At 55.9% G+C, this 17,031-nt stretch overlaps 5 protein-coding genes across 5 annotated transcripts; 1 reads left to right on the top strand and 4 right to left on the bottom strand.

Annotated features, from left to right (window-relative positions):
• Positions 1-31: 31 nt before the first annotated feature.
• PTSG_02340 (p4ha2 protein) lies at positions 32-3,083 on the bottom strand. Its single transcript, XM_004996770.1, has 6 exons — positions 2,694-3,083; positions 2,298-2,446; positions 1,563-2,112; positions 1,051-1,288; positions 579-836; positions 32-320 (listed from the first exon to the last, which is right to left on the bottom strand). Exons 1-6 carry the CDS (start codon positions 3,015-3,017, stop codon positions 193-195), a joined length of 1,647 nt encoding a protein of 548 aa, XP_004996827.1. The 5' UTR covers positions 3,018-3,083; the 3' UTR covers positions 32-192.
• Positions 3,084-3,248: 165 nt separating this feature from the next.
• On the bottom strand, positions 3,249-6,383 carry PTSG_02339 (uncharacterized protein). Its single transcript, XM_004996769.1, has 5 exons — positions 6,164-6,383; positions 5,859-5,945; positions 5,371-5,481; positions 4,163-5,171; positions 3,249-3,895 (listed from the first exon to the last, which is right to left on the bottom strand). Exons 1-5 carry the CDS (start codon positions 6,316-6,318, stop codon positions 3,608-3,610), a joined length of 1,650 nt encoding a protein of 549 aa, XP_004996826.1. The 5' UTR covers positions 6,319-6,383; the 3' UTR covers positions 3,249-3,607.
• Positions 6,384-6,386: 3 nt separating this feature from the next.
• On the bottom strand, positions 6,387-9,816 carry PTSG_02338 (uncharacterized protein; the record flags this gene model as incomplete). Its single annotated transcript, XM_004996768.1, has 8 exons — positions 6,387-6,539; positions 6,828-6,917; positions 7,070-7,133; positions 7,479-7,580; positions 7,913-8,359; positions 8,593-8,664; positions 9,183-9,262; positions 9,578-9,816. Coding segments are annotated over 8 exons (1,129 nt in total), but the record flags the coding sequence as incomplete, so codon positions are not given.
• Positions 9,817-9,925: 109 nt separating this feature from the next.
• On the top strand, positions 9,926-13,611 carry PTSG_02337 (uncharacterized protein). The gene is made up of 4 exons (XM_004996767.1): positions 9,926-10,745; positions 11,070-11,877; positions 12,108-12,287; positions 12,549-13,611. The coding sequence occupies exons 1-4, from the start codon at positions 10,509-10,511 to the stop codon at positions 13,421-13,423; spliced, it is 2,100 nt and encodes a 699-aa protein (XP_004996824.1). The 5' UTR covers positions 9,926-10,508; the 3' UTR covers positions 13,424-13,611.
• Positions 13,612-14,156: 545 nt separating this feature from the next.
• PTSG_02336 (uncharacterized protein) lies at positions 14,157-15,753 on the bottom strand (the record flags this gene model as incomplete). The annotated part of the gene is made up of 2 exons (XM_004996766.1): positions 14,157-14,219; positions 14,569-15,753. The coding sequence occupies 2 exons, from the start codon at positions 15,751-15,753 to the stop codon at positions 14,157-14,159; spliced, it is 1,248 nt and encodes a 415-aa protein (XP_004996823.1).
• Positions 15,754-17,031: the final 1,278 nt, after the last annotated feature.

The following is a 17,031-nucleotide window of genomic DNA, read 5'->3' as shown; positions in this document are numbered from 1 at the left end:
TCTGTCCCTTCATGTGTGTGTTTGTTATGCTGCTTGCTCTGCTTTGTTGCATGTACAATCGAATACGAGACGCACGGTAACAGCATCATCAAAGAACAGACGCATACACCACGTCGTCAGACGACCATCGGGGGGTTGGTGATGATCGAGATACGAAGAGGAGGAAGAGTGGAAGGAAAAGAGAAAAGACAGTCATGTAACCGGCAAACGAGGTGTGCAGTGCTGCTGCCGCTGTTCTGCTGATGAATACGCGGTGAATGTTTCTCCTGGCAACGGCTTTCGGCACACGTTGCCGCGTTCATGGATCCACTTGTTGGCCACTGCGGTCAAGAAAAGAAAGCAGAAGCAAGCGAAGGAAAAGCATGACCCACCAATCAGAGCCATCCCGTGAGTGAGGAACAATGGAGGAGGGGGGGGGTAGAAACTCGCAAGGACACAAGCAGGCGGCGCATGCACACGGGCACATAAGCAAACAAGCAAACAAGCAAGCAAACAAGCAAACAAGCAAGCAAACAAGCAAACAAGCAAACACCCACACCCACACCCACACCCACACACGCACGCACATGCATACGCACCCCATTTTGAGCCGCGGAGGACAGGGCACGCGCCGTGCAGGGTGAGGGGATCGCCAACGCCCGAGGGTTGTAGGTTGTACCAGAACACGGCGTCGCCATATCCGGGTTGCACAGCTGCGCCGAGGCGAGGAAACGCCGTGAAGCCGCCCTGCTTGACCGGGTTGAGGTAGATCATGAAGGTGGCAAGCCGCTCCCCGTCAGGGTTGGTGCCGCGGCTGCTATGGTCAAAGTGGGGCTCATAAAACCCGCCCATGCCATCTGCGCCACACCACACAAAGACATGAGCCAACTCAGTCACAACCCAACACAAACAAAGGCAGATGTGTCTCGACACACAGAGAACACAACACACAACACACAATACACGCGCACACGCGACGCACACACGCACACACACACACACACGCAGACAAAGTACAATGCATCTGCACACATGTACACCACATTCGGCATCACACATGCTATGACGTACAGTTGGAGATCTGGAGCGCCTCTGCATATTCAATATCGACCTGCGTTGCGTCTTCAATGCGGCCGTGGATGCGCTTGACAATGGCATCGTGGTCTGGCTGCAGCCACGCCGCTGTGCTGATGCGAAACTCCACGGGCTGAAACCGCCCATCGGTCCACGCAACAGCGCGCTCCAGCCGCCGCTTGCCGGCGTGTTGAAGATGCCTGCACTCCTCGGGCGATGCAAACTGGCGGAAGACCTGACAGCAGCGCGCAGCGCAGTCGCGTGGTGGCAGGGTGAAGAGATGGTGAGTTGCTCACGTCAAACACTTGTGTGTGTATGTGTGTATGTGTGTGTATGTGTGTGTGTGATCCTCGGGTTGCAGATGGTACAGAACTTGTTGCTGGAGGAAACTGCATGGTGCTGCAAGACAAGGTGGCTGCCTGGCAGTGACAAGCAAACAACCGCACAGACACACAGACGCAAACACAGACACACACAGACACAGACACACACACACACACAGCGCTCACCTGCAGGCGCTGTCGGCCCTCGTGCAAGTGCTCGACTTTGATGGGCTTGAGGAACAGGTGCGGCTGGTTGTAGTGCTTGAGCTCGCAAGTTAGCGGCCTCTGCGGGTGATACAGGGTCTCACCACGGCACAGACGCCTGAAACGCTCCATATCCTCTTCGCTGTGCCCAAGGATGTTGTCGCGGTCGTGGCGCACGTCTGCGTCATCGTGGGCGTCGGCCTTGTCTTTGGCGTGCGGGTCTGGCAGGCTGCGGTTGCGGTTGAGCGTGACGTTGTAGTACTCGAGGTTGAGGGCCACGCGCGTGTTGTTGGGATCCCGTTGCAAGAGCCGCTCAGAGTACTCAATGGCGCGGGGAAGGTCACGCAGCTTGAACGCAACAAAGGCAAGGTAATCCAGCGCGGTCACGTAGTTTGCGCTCGCATCGTCAAGCTTGCTCAGCGCAAACTCCAGCCACCGGTCTGCGCTGGCCATGTCATTCTGATTGTATGCCTCCTGGCCAATGGCAAGCAGCTCCGGAGCGCTGGCATTGGGCAACAGCTCCTGCGGTTTCCTGTGCCCCAGAGGGAGGGGGTTGGGCGGGAAGTGTGTGACATGAGACCGGAATCGCGGCTCTGTGTGTGTGTGTGTATGTATGTGTGTGTGTGTGTATGTATGTGTGTGTGTGTGTGTGTGGATACAGCTGCTCAAGCATGGCAGGAAAGCCACGACAGAGCACAGGGGTTCAGGGGTACGCACAGCGCATAGACGCGTTGGAGGCGCAGAAGGCCTTGTGCGCCTCCTTTCAGGTCATCCATGTTGGGGAGGCCGTTGTTTGTGAGGGCGTCCTGCACCTCGCGCTGGACGTCGTTCTCAAACAGCTCCTGCACATGCTGCATGCCTTCCACCTGTATGTTTATGTGTGCGTGCGTGTGTATGTGTGCGTGCGTGTGTGTGAGTGCGTGCGTGAGTGTGTGTGTGTGTGTGTGTGTGTGTGTGTGTGCGTGTGTGTGCGTGTGTGTGTGTGCGTGTGTGTGTGAGGTTGGAGGCAGACTTGGGGCGCATGAAAGCCACGGTGCCGACACACGCAGCCAATGAGCGAGAGAGCAACCCAGCAAGGAGTAACGCGCGTTGTGTGCTGAGTAATGGACGGACCATGCGATGCAGGAGGCCGAAGCTGTCTTGCGGTTCAAGGTCGTTGTCGGTTGGCGGAACTGGTGTTCGTTCAATGACATCCACCAGGCCCTTGAGCTGCTGCAGGCGATGCTCCTGGTCTTGGATGTAGCGCTTGAGGAGCTGCGCCATGTCCTTCTCCACGGAGAAGAGCGAGTGGATGTTGGCGGAGGACGTGAAGAGGCTGCCCCCTTTGTTTGCCGCCAGCCCACCATATGCTGGCTGCACCCTCGGCACCCCTACCACCAAGAGCCCAACAACGACAACCGCTCGCGCCAGCAACGTCGCGCAGGAACCACCCGCCATGGTGCGTGTGTGTGTGTGTGTGTGTGTGTGTGTGTGTGTGTGTGCTGCTGATGCTGGGGAGTCGAGTGCAGTCAAGAGGAGAATGAACGCATCAATCACATCAACCAGCGTTGCTGTCGCCGCTCCCGAAGAAGAAAACGGCGCGGTTGCTCGCCTTCTGCGCTCCGCGCAACGGTTTTCTCTTGCATGCAAGCAAAGCAAACAAGGCGAAGCGAGGAAGATGACGCGTGATGCAAGATGAACTGTGTCTTGGTGGGTGCGCTCACATGCACACGTGCTCACGAAAGGTAACCTGGCCATTGGCTAACAGCCTAACAGCAACAGCGGCAGCGCCACAACACGTCGCACACGACGCGACAGTCAACAAAGCAAGGCCAACAAGGAGATGTAACAACAATGTAACGACAACGACGACCATCGCCAGGAAGAGGAAGAGGAACTGCCAGCAACGTGCATGCAGAGGCAACGCTTGGCATGTTAACACGACAAATCAGCAAGAAACAACCTAGCTTGCAGTATCAACAACGCAAGAGACAAGCGAGCTATGGCGACCATGCGCGCGCGTGCGTCTGTGCTATGCAGCCGGTTTGTCATGGAGTGACGATGCGGCCGACGGACGACGTGCCCGCCATGTACGAGCATGCTGTGCCCGCAGATGACGTGTACTTGGAAGCGACGGATTGGCACGACCAAGGCGCCAGCTGCGCGCCGGCTGCCGTATCTTGAACAGACGCTCGAAGCGCTGCGCAGGACAGGACTCCAGCCGCATGCAGTCGCGTGTGCAGGGCACCCGCGCACGCCATCACACCGCCGTCGCCACCCTCCTCAGGGCTGACGTGGCACGGGTGCAGCCGAACCACGTCCAGATTCTCCAATACCTGCAGTTGAGGGGAGGGGGCAAGATGTAGGAGGCAGCACAGCACAGCACAGCACAGTACAGGGTGAGGAAGCGACACAAGGCAGGCAGGGGTGCAAAGCCATGACGGGGGGAGGCGGATACGCGCATGCATGAGAATGAGAGACAGGCACACACACACACACACAGACAGACACAGACACACACACGCAGACAAACGCAGACACGCAAACACACGCAAACACACGCAAACACACACAGATACACACGCACACACACAGACACGCGCCTTCATGGTTTTGGTAATGGTGCCTGGAACCGTCTCTGCTTGGTAAGCGAGGTGGGCGCTGTCAAACACAATGTGCACCGGCACGGCAACACGATGCAGCTCATGCACAGCGTGGAACATGCCCTGGAGCGCAGCTGCTTCCTGCTTTGCGTTCAACCCCGCCGTGTGTTCCGTGCTGGTGTGGCGGTGGTGGCCATGCTCGCGCGCGTGCGCAGCGGAAAGGTGGGTGTCCATCACGATGATAACGGCTGCGTGCGCATCATTTGACCACGCGTCAATCCACGGCTGTGCCGACGGGGTCAGGGTCGAGATGATTGTGCGGACATCAGCGATTGTGCTCAGCTGTACCGCCTCCCTTTCGGGTGGCAACTGTGTCCTCTGAAATGTCAAAGATGGTGACAACAGGTGCGATGGCGATGAAGACCCCGTATTCATGTCGGCGCGCGGCACTTGCGCACCGCTGTGCTTCACCGTGGAGTTGTACACGTTCCAGTGCCCTGCTTGCTGCTGCTTTCGTGCCAAGGCCCTCAGCTGCTCGTAGGTCTCACGTGCGCGTTCAAAGGCGCGCGTGTTGGTGTACTTGGCGATGATTTCGTTCGCTGTCGGGTACCCTTCGGGCTTCTTCCTCTTGATTCCTCTGCGTGCTGGCGTGTGCAGCGCGCATGTCACGTTGATGGCAAAAGGGCCTTGTGCGTCCCTGTGCAGTGGGCGCACCTCTGTCAGAAACTCGCCAATGCGCGCAAGCTCCGTGTGCGGCGAGGCCTTCAAGTCGGCGTAGTCCACCCACAGCAGCGCAAACTGCGAGCAGTGCACCCGCTGCTGTGTGCCGTTCCCCTTTGTGTGGGAGAAGTCCAGACACTGGCGGTTGTAGCCGTCAGCGTACCGCAGGCTCATCAGGTTGAGGAAGCTGCCAAAGTGTGGCGATGAAAAGACACTGGCATCGGGGAGGCCATCGTGGGCCGTGCTGTGGCGTCGCGAGTACTCGGCAACAATCGCCGCACCAGGCTCACTGGTGAAGGTGAAGGTGTGAGTGTGTGTGTGTGTGTGTGTGTGTGTGTGTGTGTGTGAGTGTGTGTGTGTGTGTGAGTGAGCCAGTGTGTGTGAGTGTGTGAGAGAGAGTGTGTGTGTGTGTGTGCGTGAGTATGACCGTATTAGAGGCAATAGTGCTGCATTGAAGCAATGCGTCCGCATCGCATGTGCCCACTAACCGAAACAGGATGATGGCTCCACCAACGGCATGCTTGGGCATCATCATGTTGCTGTGCGACTTGATTGCGCTCACACTGCCGTCCCTGAAGCCCTCGCAAGCAAGTCCAGCCCTGGAGCCAGATGCCATTGATGATCAAGTGGCAAACCAAAGAGGTATGGAATGAGAGAGGGCTGGGAGACGGTGATCGGGAAACGTTGACAGCTGGATGGTGACATGACACACGTACACGAAAGTACACACCCACAGACACAGGTGGGCAACCAGACAGAGACACAGACAGACAAAGGCAGACACAGAGAGAGAGAGAGGGAGAGAGAGACACACACATATACACATACACATACATATACACATACACATCCACATCCACATACACATACACATCCACAAACACATACACATACACATACACATCCACATCCACATACACATACACATACACACAGACACACAGGCACACAGACACACACACACACACACGCTCACGTTCGAAGATCGTTGTCGTCGTAGACCGAGCCAGTGCAGCCTCCAGTGAGCTGCTCGATGAGCGTGCGCATCCAAGTGTTGCCAGCACTGTCAGGGGTTGAGCGAATGAGTGAACGAGGGAGAGCGAAATAGCAAGCCTGTGTACAGCACAAGCAGACAGACAGACAGACAGACAGACAGACAGACAGACAGACACACACACACACACACACACACACACACACACACACACACACACACACACACACACACACACACACACACACACACACACACACACACACACACACACACACACAACCAACCCTGGAAAGCTGTGCAGCATCACCATTGGGTGGGAGAGGTCTGCCAAGCGTGGCCGGCGTATGCATGCGTCGCTAGCCTCCCTACTTGCATCCTCGCCTGCAATCACTGCCACCACCAGGCACATCATCACTGCCACCACCACCCTCAACAACATGGTTGCTGTTTGTTCGTGTGTGGTTTGTGCCAATCTCTCTCTCTCTTTCCTTCGCTTGTTGATTGACTTGCTCGCTTTGTTGGGGGAACGCTGTCTTTGCGTGTAACGACAACTCTCTCAAAGCAGGAGAACCAGGGCGCAGGGGGGAACAGCAGCTGTTGCGGCGTGCATTTGTCTGGGGTGCGATTAGAACGGTGTAGGTGGATGGGACTGGCGGCCAACTGCAGCGCAGACAAACGAGACCAAACGTGTGTGAGCGTCTGCAGTACTGGCATCGCCTTCAAGCAACGTGCATGCGCGAGCGCATGCGCTTGTCTGCGGTCTCGTGTGTGTTTGTATGTGCTTGCAACCATGTGTTTGTGATTGTGTGTGTACAAGCGCTTGCATGCGCTTGCATGTGTGTATGTGTGTATGTGTGTATGTGTGTGTGTGCATATGTTTGCATGTGCATGGGTGCCTTGCAGGGCACGCCAGCACGCATCTGCTCGCCATCCAGCTCGTATACGTACCGGAGGATAAGGGGCTGTTGAAGTTTGATGACGCTGAGCGGTCGCTGAGCGGGCTGTGGGTGACGGACTTGAACTTGTTCCTCAGTGCAACTGCATACAAGCAAGCAAGCGCATCAGGCGTGCCGGTGAGCGAGGTAGTGTGTGAGCAGCAGTGTTGAAGCGCGAAGCAGCCGCGAAGCATTGCTCTGTTGTCAACGCTTGCTGGTAGCAAGCATGAAATGAAAACGCAGACAACCACGCACATGCAATCAAGTCGTGGCTGTCCATGAGGGATGGCGCACGTCGTCGGCGACAAGGCGTGCCGCCCTAAGTGTCGAGCAAAAGGCGATGGTACAGTGATGAGTGATTCCTCACACGATACAAAGCAAACCTTGTTGAGATGACAGCAAAACCATTCTTTGCCAAGGCTATTGCCATCAAGGTACAGGGGCAGGCGGACAAACACAGGCAGACAGACAGAAAATCGACAGACATACACGACACACACACACACGACATACACACACACACACACAGACGCAGGCGCAGGCGCAGGCGCAGGCGCAGGCGCAGGCGCAGGCGCAGGCGCGCACACACACGCACACACATGCGCACACACACACACGCACACACATGCGCACACACACGCGCGCAGACGCGAGAGCAACGTACGGGTGAGCGGGGAAGGTTTGTCTTCTTCAAGGCCGACTTCCCTGTCATGGTAATGTCTGTCAAGAAGGACCGATTCACATCTCGCAGTGGTGTTCGCATCACCTGCCACAGAAAAGGCACACCACGAGTCGTTGATGCGTATGCGAGTGCAAGTGTGAGTGTGATACGTTTGGACCAAAAGCACTGCGGATGACGCACGTCAGCGTCACAGCCATTGGTGCGCCCTCTTCACACACACACACACACATACACACATACACACATACACACAGACGCATACACGCACACACACGCACACATACGCACATACACACAGGCACACACACATGCACACATACACACAGGCACACACATACATACACACATACACAGACAGACACACACACACACACATTCACGCACGCATACGCACACACACACCAAGAAGAACGGACCTGAGGTGTGCAGGCTTGCTTTGATTCGGTGGATGATTCTGAGCGGTGCCTGACAGCAGCAGAGAGTTGATCTTGCAGGCACGCTGCTATTGTTGGGCCTGATGAGGTGTTCGGGAGCGCTGGTGCTGTGTTTTCCGTGTCTTCCCTGCTGTCGAGTGAGGCCATTCTCGTTGATGTGGGTGCTGCTACCATCGATACACTCTGTGCAAGTGGTGCCATGGGCGGTGGAGGTGGTGGAGGAGGCGGCGGCGGTGGCGGTGCGGCTGTTGTGGATACGACTGGTACATCCTGACTTGCGACTGCTGCTTGCTGCCTGAGGTGGCTGTGTTGTTGGTGTTTTTGTTGGGATGACTTGTCGATGCGGTTCGTTTCGACGTATTTGCTTACGGCGCGAAAGGTGGCCTTGATGCACTGCTGCAGTTGTTTCTCTGCAGGCGTGAACTCGACCTATGTGGTGCGCGCAATGTAGGGGTGGGTTGTGGCATGTTACCTTTTCCATTATGTTACTGCGAATGCGTGTGTGCTAATTTGGTATGCCTCGTGTGTGTGTGGACGTGGGCAAGCCATCAAGATGCCCTCATTTGAAATGACAAAGCGATGCAGATGCTGCAGAGATCGCCTGCACAGACACCCACGCATACGTGCACGGCATGAAAGGATTTGAGCAGCACGGATCCAACCTTGCTCTTAATGATGTCGTGAAGGAGTGTGTGTAAGTCTGACATGGCGTTCTGTTTCATCCTGAGGTTCTCCTGCATGTTTGTGCACAGCAAAGGGAATCATCGCGGTGTAACCAATGAATGAGAATGCAGCTCAACATGTATGTATGTATGTATGTATGCGTGCGTGTGTGTATGTGTGTGTGTGTGTGTGTGGAAGCGTGCGTGTGTGCGTGGAAGCGTGTGTAAGTTTGTTTGTGCATGTGTGTGCATGTATGTATGTATGTATGTATGTATGTATGTATGTATGTATGTATGTATGTATGTATGTATGTATGTATGTATGTATGTATGTATGTATGTATGTATGTATGTATGTATGTATGTATGTATGTATGTATGTATGTATGTATGTATGTATGTATGTATGTATGTATGTATATATGTATGTATGTATGTATGTATGTATGTATGTATGTATGTATGTTTGTTTGTATGTTTGTTTGTATGTATGTATGGTTGTTTGTTTGTATGTATGTGGGTGTGTAGCATTTTCATGGTAACGGTGCATCAAGCGACACGACGTGTTTGCGCTGTGAGACATCAATCACCTGCTCGATTTCCTGTGTGAAGATGCGGTTTTGGGCTTCCAAGAGCGCCTTCCACTCTTCGAGTAGCTCTGTGATGTCTGCTGCCCAATCGTAATGTAAGAACCAGTGCAAGAGCGAAGAAGTTAGCTGCACATGGGCGAGTCCGATTTGACACACCCAGCTACCTTTGCAGTTGAACCGTGAGATTCAGCAGCAAAGAGCATGCGCGCACACGTCCAGCAAAGAGCATGTGTGCACACGTCCAGCAAAGAGCATGCGTGCACACGTCCAGCAAAGAGCATGCGTGCACACGTCCAGCAAAGAACTTGTGCACACAGCCAAACACAAACAACCCCAAACACAGTCAAACACACACACACACACACACACACACACACACACACACACACACTGACCATCGTTCTGCTTGGCGTCCAAGATGAGGGTTTGGAGCTCTTCCTTTCGCTCTGCAATGAGGCGGAGGCGTGCCTCTTTGCTGCCTTCCATGGCCACGTTCCACTCGTACTCAAACACGGGCTGCTCCATCTCCACGGCTGCTTGTTCGTCGTTGCTTCTTGCTTGTTGCTTGTTTGAAATTTTCGCGGCACTCCACAACAATGTCCCCTGCGTTTTGTGATGTCGTGTTGGGTTCATACATTCTAGGACAAAAAAAAAGTGTTGGTGCGCTGTGATTGGCCAATTTGCGGCCACGCTGCCTGCATGCACGCAAAACAACAAACAAGCACAAAAAGCAAGCACACAAGGAAAGGGGAAAACACGACAACCAGAACAAGCACAAGAGCCACACCACCACTTCACTGACATCCACCCTCGAGTGCAACACCACATCCCCACCCGCCTGCTCTCGCACCCAACACCATCCATCCACAAGCAAGCAGAGCAACACAAGTGGTTTGCACAGCGCCACACCAAACCAACCAAGGAAGACAAGGAAGAAAGCCCAGAGGTTTTCTTCTTTGCTTCTTCTTACTTTCCACACGCCCTTTTTCTTTCTCCCCACCTCTGTTGCCTTGAGGCATCCTTCTTCTTCTTCCTCGTCCTCGTCCTTCTTCTTCTTCTTCTCTCCACCCACGTCGCTTTTGTTCCAAGCAAGCAAGCAAGCAAGCTCGCCTGTTTCGTTCGCCCCTGTCCTTCCAGCGAGCCAGCTTCCCATTGTTTCTGATACCACTGTTGGGTGGGAGAACGCCCTTGACGCTAACAAAGTGTGCGCGTGTGCGCGTGAGTCAAGGACATCGAATCGCTTCTTGTTCAAGAGAAAGGGAGGTGGGCCGAGAAGGTGGCCGAGAAGGTGCTCACATCAGCTGATCCAACTTGGATCGAGGGGTGATGGCCGCAGCGATGAGATGCCTCTTGTGCTTCTGCTTGCTGGCGCTTGTCACCTGCGACGGAGCGGCTTTCGGCGCTTCACAACAACAGCAAGCAGCTTCTTTTGTCCTGGACCAGTTTACAGAGGACACGCGTGTCGTGCGAGATGTGCTTCCATGGCACGACATGTTTCAGTCCTGGCAACCTGCTTGGACTGGCGAGCTTACCCGTATCGACCTTCTCATGGGATCCAAGCTGGTGCGTACCCTGCGTGTGTGTGTGTGTGTGTGTGTGTGTGTGTGTGTGCGTGTGTGTGTGTGTGTGTGTGTGTGGCTGTGTGTGTGTGTGTGTGTGTGTGTGGCTGTGTGTGGCCCTGTGTGGCTGTGCGTGGCTGTGTCTGCTAGTGTCCGTGTGTCTCCGTCGCAGATCACTTTTTGTGTGCGTCTCTGTGTGCGTGTGCGTAATGTGTGCAACGTCGCAGGTCACTTTTGTGTGTGCATGCATGTGCCCGCCACAATCACCTCACAACAGCAACTCACAAACTCGTAACCACAACATCCCCGGGCCATGCCATTTGAGTAGCCTTGTCACCGGTTTGCGGGCAAGCTGAGCGTTGAACAAGTGACGCCAGGGGGCAGCCCTGCCGACAAGACCACCACACTCTTGCTGGAACAAGACGTGGAGAGCACCTGCTCAGACTGCAGCATCACAGAACAAACGTGCATCCTCAACGGAGCATGCAGGCATGCAGCATGCATTGCGTGGCAGCGTTGGGAGCTCGCGCAACCTCTACACGTGCGCTCCAACACCACTTACCTCTTTCGCATCAAACAATGGGCCGACATGGACACCTCGCCGTCGTCAACAGCAGCGTCAGCCGCTGCTGGCGCTCCCGCAGTTGCTGTTCCGTCTGTGGGCGTTGCGCCCGCGTCCGAGAACCACGGCGGCGTGAGCTCCCTGCCCTTGAACCCACACCTCACGCATCAGATGAGCCAGTTTACCTTCCGCACGCTGATGGCAAGCGGTCCAGACCAGACACAGCCGCCCGTGCGCCCGGCCACCACAACACCGCCGCTGCCCTTCACAACGACGGGGCCGTCCCAGCCCTCGGCCTCCACCAGCCTCAGCACCACCAGCATCGTGCTCATTGCCGTGATTGCGGTCCTGGTCGTGCTGGCCGTGCTGGCCGTGGTTGCCGTGCGTCGCAACATCCAGCCAAAGGCCAAAGTGGGGCTGCACACGCTTCCGCACAAGGCAACCGACGCCGACACCAGCGTGCCAGCAAGCAAGGTCGCGTGGTCAATGCGCAGCGCGCTCGCAGCAGGCCATGGTGATGAAGGCGGTTTCAGCGGCGCCGGCGCCTCGCACCCCGTCATGCCCCACACGCACTGTACGTTTCCGCTACCTCGCTTCGTCTTTCGCTGTACCATGCCCTATTCTTCTCTTCTCTTTCTCTTTCTCTTTCTCTTGTCTCTGCTTCCGATAGTCGCTGTGTGCTTCTGCATGCTTCTTCTTACTGGGTTGGCACCTGTCGCGCAATCACCACATCACACCCTCACGCACCTTGAATGCCGCCCGCCCTCCCCGCCTTCTTCGCTCCTTTGCTGTGTTCTTGTCCAGACGTCGTGGCTGTGGACGGCGATGGCGAGGACGATGCGGACTCTGTGATCGACGTGGATGCATTGCAGTTTGTGACATACACGCCGAAGACACAGCCCCGACGCCAGACCAACATTCGCGCATGGGGACAACAGCAGACACCGCCTGCCACGTCCACAAAGCCATCTTCACGTCACATCGGTACGCTTCCATGTACTGTTGTTCTTGTGGCGCTGTGTTGTAGTCGTTGCTTTGCATGGGAGCGGGAGATTGCAACTGCGCCAGGGAAGTCCTCGTCGGAGCGTGTAGCTGCCTGTGTGCATTCACCTTTTTGCCGAGCACGACCTTGGCTTCCCTGCTGGTTACTGTGTGAGCGACACGTGCACACACGCACTCACCCTGATGTGTGCTCATTTCCTAACTGTTGTGCTCTCCTGTGCTCTTGTGTGATTTGTTTGGCAGATGTGGATGGGCGTATGGATTACCGTGGGGAAGAGCAGCAGCAGCAGCAGCAGCAACAGCCACCAAGCACACAGGGGCCAAGCGCAACAGTAGCAGTAGCGCGAACAGCAGCAAGCGCAGTGACCAGGAGCGAACTGAGCTTGCACGCAACGCCTGCGACTCCCCGCGCATGGGCAGGCTCCAACCATGCACAGGGTGCCCAAACCACGGGCGATGAGCGTGTACACTGCACCCGCTATTCCGTCGCTTCGCAAGCATCACAAGCACAACAACAGCAGCAGCAGCAGCAGCAGCAGCAGCAGCAGCAGCAGCAGCAGAAACTAGTACTTGGGGCGTTCTCGCCATCGGCAAGGCTACGTGGGCGACGATTCGTCACGCGGTCCAGCGGCGTTGTTCCAGCAGAAACGACGACGACCACAACAGTAACAGCAGCAACAGCAGCGCAGGCAACTCAGCACACACAGGAGGGCCAAGGTCACCAGCAGCACCCGCTGAGAACAGCAGAACTGCGCCCCACTCCGCCTCACGGCGGTAATGCTGACGATACATGGCTACCTGGCGGCACAACGTCAGCGCGAGCATGGCCTCGGCCATCCAAAGACACAGCCGGTGGAGAAGGGGATGGCGAGAGCGTTGATGGCACTGGCACTGGTTCACACGACGACCACATCACCATTGCTCCTCCTGCGCACCAGTCACGCCAGAGCAGCAGCAAGCGTGGACAGAGGAGGAGAAGGAGGAGAGGAGATGTTCCGAGTCGGTTTGATGCTGAGGCCACCGACGAGACCGCCTCCTCTGCCACGACCAGCGCACGACGTCGTGGCGGCCGTGCTGTGCGCCAGCTTCCGTCTGTGCCAACCTCCTCCGATGTGTGAGGCACTAGGACCGGCTACGTGACAGTGAGACAAGAAGACGAGGAGAGGAGGAGAGGAGGAGAGGAGGAGAAGAGCGACTGTGAAGAGCAAGAAATGGGCAAATGGGCACAGTGCGTGTGTGTATCGAGGGGCTGTGATCCGAGTCTTGATGGAAAACGCCGTTGTTCGTGGTATGTCGTTGAGTTGAGTTATGCCAGCAACATGTTTGGCAAAGGCAGGCTCGCATGCTGTTGAGCTGAAAGCGGGGTGGGGGGGGGTGCGCCACTGTGTTTCTTCTTTGTTTCTGCCCTCCCAGCAAGGTGTCATGTAAATAAACGCACCAAGCTACTTGAGGCAAAAAGCAGGCGATCAAAGCACATGACAAAGGTTGAAGGTATCTTGCTTGCGACGCCAACGGCCGTCGTGTCAATGATGAGCCAATGCTTGTTTAATTAGTGCTGTGGAAGTGGTGAAGGGTCTTATGGTAAACAATAAGGGCGAGGTCGGGTACACTCTGGCGCCATCACCACACGTGAGTGATGATCACACACACAGACAGACAGGCGCGTGCACACACACACACACACACACACATCTGAGTACCAGACCTCCCAACCATAATTGGTGGTAGAGATGAGCCTAGCATGAAAATCAGTCGAACAAAACGGGGCGAGGGGGTCCTCCCCCAGCAAAAACAAGCAAAGAACAGCGAATAAAACCCGAAAAGAATTGGGCCAAACACGGCACACACGCATCAAAGGAAAGAGCGCAACTCGTAGTTGATGGTGATAGTGGTAGTGATGATGAGCAGTCCGAGCTGATGGATAGATCGAAGAGCATGGATGGGACGGGAACGGAAACACACACACACACACACTATCTCTCTCTCTCTCACTCTCTCTCTCACACACACACAACACAGGCAAGGAAGTAACTATGATAAAAAACGGGAATGTGCACGACCGCTGCACAGCAGTTCGTGCTTGCAAGACAATTTGGGATACGCACTCACACACAGGCACAGGACACAGACACAGACACGTGCGCAGCTATGGAACTAAAAACAGAGTGGCACACAACTGCGCAATGGTGGTTGTGTGGCGTTGGGGGTTCAATCACGCACGTGGTCGTGCGGGCAAGCGAGAGAGGGCGGGGCCCGAGGGCACCGAAGGGTCTGTTGATGATGATGCGTCCTGCGCTGATGCTGTGCTATTGTTGTTGGCGTTGGCGTTGGCCGCTGCGCTGTCCTCGCTGTCCTGGTCGCAGCTGTGGAAGTATGGGTAGCGGGACATGACCTCGTACAGGCTGGGCTGCAGGTACACCTGCGGGTGGTCGTCGCCAAACTCGGCCCGGGCGTACTGGTTTAGGGCGTGCGTGTGGCTGGAGCGCTGGAGGTGGGACTTGCTAGTGGAGGAGATGTTGCGGTAGGCCTGGTTGCAGTACTCGGCGCGCTCGTCCGAGACAATGTCCTTGCCGAAGAAGTGCTGCAGCTTGCGGATGTTGATCATGGGGTCACGGTAGTAGTCCTCAAAGTAGAGCAGGGCGCGGTGGTTTCTGGGCTTGCTGAGGAAGGTGGCCGTGTTCTGCATGATGCGGGTCATGTCGTCGTGGTACTGGCGCCAGAAGTACGGCGAGTTTCTGTTCTCCGAGAGGACGGCCTCCACTGGGTCGCGCACCTGGTAGATGAGCCCGTACTCGTACTCGTCCCACCGCTCTGGCAGCTTGAGCATGCCGTGCAGCTTGCGCACAAAGGGGCGGCGCTTGCTGGCCTTGGCCGACGCCTCCTCGTGCTGCATGTGCCGCTCCAGCGTCACAAAGTGCTTCTCCTTTGGATAGCCAAAGGTGGGCGTGTCGATGAGGCACTCGATGACGCCGCGCGCGAGGTGGTTGCCCGAGCGCGGGAAGGAGAGGAGGATGATGTGGGAGCCGTCGTAGGGCTTGGCCGCAGGCGGCTTGGACTGAACCGGCGGCACGGCGTCGCAAAAGTCGCCAAAGGACATGTCTGGCTTGAGGCTGAAGCGCTTCTTGTACTTCTGGATCATGTTGGTGTCGATGTCGCCCCACTTGAGGCCGGAGGAGGAGAGGACCGAGTTGACGTAGAACAGGCCCCCAACAACGCAGATGAAGACGAGGACGCATGCCCAGCCGAGGCGGCCGTGGTTGAGAATGGCTGCGGCCCCGCGCAACCTGTCCTTGCTACCGCCACGCAGGGTGCTGCGGTGGCTTCTGGTGCCGTCATCGTCGCTGTTGGTTCCGCTGGAGCCGCCGCTGCTGCTGCTGCTTCCAAAGCGGCTGCTGTGGCTGCTGGCAGCCGAGCTGAAGTTCTTGTAGCTGTACTGATCGCGCGGCATGGTCGACGCAGGAGGAGGAGGAGGAGGAGGAGGAGGAAAAAAGGTGGAAGTGGCGGAGAACAACGCAGGGGAGTTTGTCGAGCTCAAAGAAGGAGGAGAAACTGTGTGGATGGCCGCGTGCGAATTGTGATTTGGCGGGTAGGCAGATCGGGTGTTGTTGTTGTTGTTGTTGTTGTTGTTGTTGTTGTTGTTGTTGTTGTTGTTGTTGTTGTTGGCAGCAAAGGCGCAGAGATTGGGAGTGGGTGGGAGAGGGAGGGGGGGGGGGAACGCGCTTGGTCAGCGGCAAAACTGACAAACAACAACAGCCACGACACGCACCCTTGGGGGTATCTCACAGCTGCACGCACTCAAGGAATCAAACACTTGACTAAAATAAACACTGTGTGTTGAGGTAGGGGTGTGACGTGTGGTTGTGATGTCTTCCAAAGTCGCACCCTGACAATGATGGGGCTCAGCGACAAACACAAACAGACACACGCGCGCGTGCAGGGCAAGCAAGGGTGGTTACGAACACTTGGGTGTTTGAAGAACACCGGGAAGAAGAAGAGAACAAGAATGGGAGTGCGTTATCAGGGATCGGTGTGGAGGTGTGGCAGCAGGTATGCTCTTAGGGGATCGTAGGACACGCGAGTCGCGGAGCGACCTCAACAAGCAAGCGGCGATCGTGGGGTGAGGACCAATCTGGGGCGAGAAAACGAAGAAGAAGAAGACTCGCAGTGTTGCGGATGATGAGAAGGAGCTCAGGGAGAAAAGAGAAAGAATCGGCGGTACACAAAACAACGGAGGAGAAGTTTGGTGTGTGTGTGAGTGTGTGATAAGGGGTTTGGTGAACAGAAGCGGTCGTGGTCAGCCAGCTGCACCCGCTCGAAGAGAAACACAAATACAGGTGGGGTTGGTGCGTGAGTGAGGGGCTACGTGGCGCGTGAGTGGAGGGGAAGTGGGAGAAAGGAGGAGGAATGTGTCTTGGGGGCTTTATGCGTGTGCGTGCGTGTGTTTTGTTGCCAGCGATCGCAGAATCCACACACACAAAGGCAAAACAACCAACGAACCAAAACAACAACTGGCACGTTGGCCATGGACACGCTAAAGTTGTGAAAATTCCCACCAATTTTCGAGGTCCGGTTTTGTCAGCGAGGCTCACCTTATGGTGTCGCAAGATCCCATTTTGGGCTCGCTGAAGGCTTGCTTTGCTGTGTGTGTGTGTGTGTGTGTGTGTGTGTGTGTGTGTGTGTGTGTGTGTGTGTGTGTGTGTGTGTGTGTGTGTGTGTGTGTGTGTGT

The sequence above is a fragment of the Salpingoeca rosetta genome (genome assembly GCF_000188695.1).
Source record: "Salpingoeca rosetta unplaced genomic scaffold supercont1.5, whole genome shotgun sequence".
In the NCBI taxonomy this organism is placed as follows: domain Eukaryota; class Choanoflagellata; order Craspedida; family Salpingoecidae; genus Salpingoeca; species Salpingoeca rosetta.
The sequence above is the reverse complement of the archived record's forward strand: the minus strand, read 5'-3'. Positions and strand labels throughout refer to the sequence as shown.

Bases quoted from the DNA above. Each gene is read 5' to 3' on its own strand.
- PTSG_02339 (XM_004996769.1), bottom strand. From the start codon at position 6,318: ATGTTGTTGAGGGTGGTGGTGGCAGTGATGATGTGCCTGGTGGTGGCA. The intron at 5,946-6,163 runs GTTGGTTGTGTG...AACCCCTGACAG, and splicing joins ATGCTGCACAGCTTTCCAGG to TGCTGGCAACACTTGGATGC. The intron at 3,896-4,162 runs GCGCGTGTCTGT...CCTCAACTGCAG, and splicing joins CCATTACCAAAACCATGAAG to GTATTGGAGAATCTGGACGT.
- PTSG_02337 (XM_004996767.1), top strand. From the start codon at position 10,509: ATGGCCGCAGCGATGAGATGCCTCTTGTGCTTCTGCTTGCTGGCGCTT. The intron at 11,878-12,107 runs GTACGTTTCCGC...GTTCTTGTCCAG, and splicing joins CGTCATGCCCCACACGCACT to ACGTCGTGGCTGTGGACGGC. The intron at 12,288-12,548 runs GTACGCTTCCAT...TTTGTTTGGCAG, and splicing joins GCCATCTTCACGTCACATCG to ATGTGGATGGGCGTATGGAT.
- PTSG_02340 (XM_004996770.1), bottom strand. From the start codon at position 3,017: ATGGCGGGTGGTTCCTGCGCGACGTTGCTGGCGCGAGCGGTTGTCGTT. The intron at 2,447-2,693 runs GTCCGTCCATTA...ATAAACATACAG, and splicing joins TCGGCCTCCTGCATCGCATG to GTGGAAGGCATGCAGCATGT. The intron at 837-1,050 runs GTACGTCATAGC...GGTGTGGCGCAG, and splicing joins GGCGCTCCAGATCTCCAACT to ATGGCATGGGCGGGTTTTAT.